The sequence below is a fragment of the Lathyrus oleraceus genome, chromosome 3 (genome assembly GCF_024323335.1).
Source record: "Lathyrus oleraceus cultivar Zhongwan6 chromosome 3, CAAS_Psat_ZW6_1.0, whole genome shotgun sequence".
NCBI lineage: Eukaryota > Viridiplantae > Streptophyta > Magnoliopsida > Fabales > Fabaceae > Lathyrus > Lathyrus oleraceus.
In genome coordinates this window covers 526,070,870-526,073,247 of record NC_066581.1, presented here as the reverse complement: position 1 = coordinate 526,073,247, position 2,378 = coordinate 526,070,870, and the positions used below count along the sequence as shown (strand labels likewise).

The 2,378-nt window shown below is 31.2% G+C and overlaps 1 protein-coding gene across 1 annotated transcript; it reads right to left on the bottom strand.

Annotated features, from left to right (window-relative positions):
- Window positions 1–359: 359 nt before the first annotated feature.
- On the bottom strand, window positions 360–1,734 carry LOC127128668 (putative F-box protein At3g16210). The gene has a single exon (XM_051058036.1). It carries the CDS (start codon window positions 1,715–1,717, stop codon window positions 497–499), a length of 1,221 nt encoding a protein of 406 aa, XP_050913993.1. The 5' UTR covers window positions 1,718–1,734; the 3' UTR covers window positions 360–496.
- Between the last annotated feature and the right edge of the window lie 644 nt (window positions 1,735–2,378).

Here is a 2,378-nt window from a genome sequence, read left to right as displayed (position 1 = left end):
ACAAAATTTGATATATGCACCGACCAAATCTATACAAACAACCTCTATTCTAAGTTCATCAAGATATAACTCATACAAATCACATAGGAACTGTTTTACCCCAAACAATAGACAAATCACATGAAATACATACATTTAAACCCAACATACAATTACGCTAAAATAAATATGTGATCACCTATATCATAAATTTATAAAAATTTAATTAAATGACATGTTGTTATGAAGCAAAATTAAATAACAATTAAATAAATCAAATGATTCATTATGCATAAACACACTTAAAAAATACTATGATTGTAATACCTAAGCAATATATTTTATACATTTCAAAGTTCAATACTGTTTTATGCTTGTATTTGTTGCTTATCAACTGAAATATAACTGAAGTTATAGAATATAAGATGAAATAAAAACATCAAAATCAAATTACTAAAGTCATACAATATCAAATTGTTTCTTGATACACAATTTGGAGGACACTTTGAGTAGTTTCCTAACCCAAAATCAGACGAAGACTTTCTTTGTAGAGTATTGTCGTACCACAAAAATGATTTCCTGCAAAGTTGAGTTCTTCAATTTGTTCCGTGCTTAAATTAAAAGAGATGAGTTTTCTATCCTCTTTTAACAATAATATATCACCCTTATTTCCTACTCCGATCGGATAGACAATGTAAGGCAAGGGGTAAATAATAAATAGTTTAATCCATGATTCTTTAACACCAAGTTCACCCAAAATCGATATTTGAAGAGAGACCATGTCTTCATTTGTTGAGATTAAAGCAATGAACCCATTTAACACACATAACTCTTTTGCTGTAGTCCCTAATTGAAAAGTAGGATCTTCTATGGGTGTAATAAGGAATACCTCATCGTTTAGATAAAATGACAACAAATATATTTCATTACCTTTATCATCCTTATAGTTTCTTTCACATAACCAATGACACACTCCATCCAAGCAGACTCCTTTGTTTATCTTTTCATGATGGATATCAAATTTAAGTTTCTTCCAAGAGTTACTTCGTAAGCTATATATCTCCCAAAAGGGGTTATGAGATATTTTCCCTAATGACGCAATCTTAGTGACATAGTCACTTTCTAGATCAAGTGTTATCTCTCGGATCACCTTATAGTCATCTCCAACACAATCATAGCCAAAACCACGTTCATTAATTTCAAATCTATCTCCAAAGAAATCAAAAGGGCTATTAGGAATAACCTTGAATTCTTCAGTAGTTGGGTTCCATAATACAAATTTTATACTTTGATGAGAGCAACTAATTAGACAAAGAACTCCATTAATAATACCAGATCCCAAAATATCAAAATTAGGATCCTCTTCTTGAAATGGATTTGGCCAATTTAAGTTGGTCATATTCTCATACCTCTCACCAGAATAAGAATACAACACAAATTTGGTGTCAAAATTAATAGTTTTGAGATGACTCAGAAAGAGAGATCTATCATGATAATAACTATCGAAATTATGTAAGAAATTGTCACATAACAATCTCGTGAAAACAGGGTTTTTAAGCAAAAGGGTCCATGGTTTGCATACACATTCAAAACGCTTCAAAGATTTAAGAGACAATTTTGACAAAATAGAAAAGAGAAGATCATTAGGTATATCGGTGCTAACCTTTTTACTTTTTACGCCCACCGATTTCTTCATACTCAGAGGCTTTAGAGTTTGGTCTGCAATTTTAACCACCATAATGAAATTAAGATTGAGACAACCTACTCAACGTCAATTTTCACTTTATTGGGGGATAAATTTATAACATTCATTGAATTTATAAAGATAAAATTATATTTTAATTTATTAATATTAAAATTTTAAAGGTAAATTAATCAATATTTTATTTTAACACCTATTAGTATATTTTAGAAGCAACTTTAAAATATATTTTTATGTAAAAAAAATTAAAATCTTAAAACAAAAATTTAAGGATTTCAAGATTTAGTGTCTTGTTCTTTGAGGCATGTGTCTTGTTCTTTGAGGTTTGCTTGGGCCTGTTTCACCTCTGATTTCTTCCTGTCGAACTTCTCTTTCGACTTCACTAGCTGGTTTATCACAAAAGATTCTCACTGAATCTTTCTTGACATTCTCAGTCCAATCCCACTCCTTAAGCTCATCTATGATCACGTCCCTACTGATCACCACTTGCTTATTCACTAGGTCGAACAACTTGAATCCTCCAGTCGAATGATATTCTATTAGGATCATCTGACTCGACTTGTCATCAAGTTTTCTTGTCAACTGATCTGGCACATGTCTAGGTTATATAGATCCAAACACCCTCAAATGACTCAATCTAGGCTTGACACCAGACCAACATTCTTCTGGCGTGATTCCTTCTAGTTTCTTCCTCATA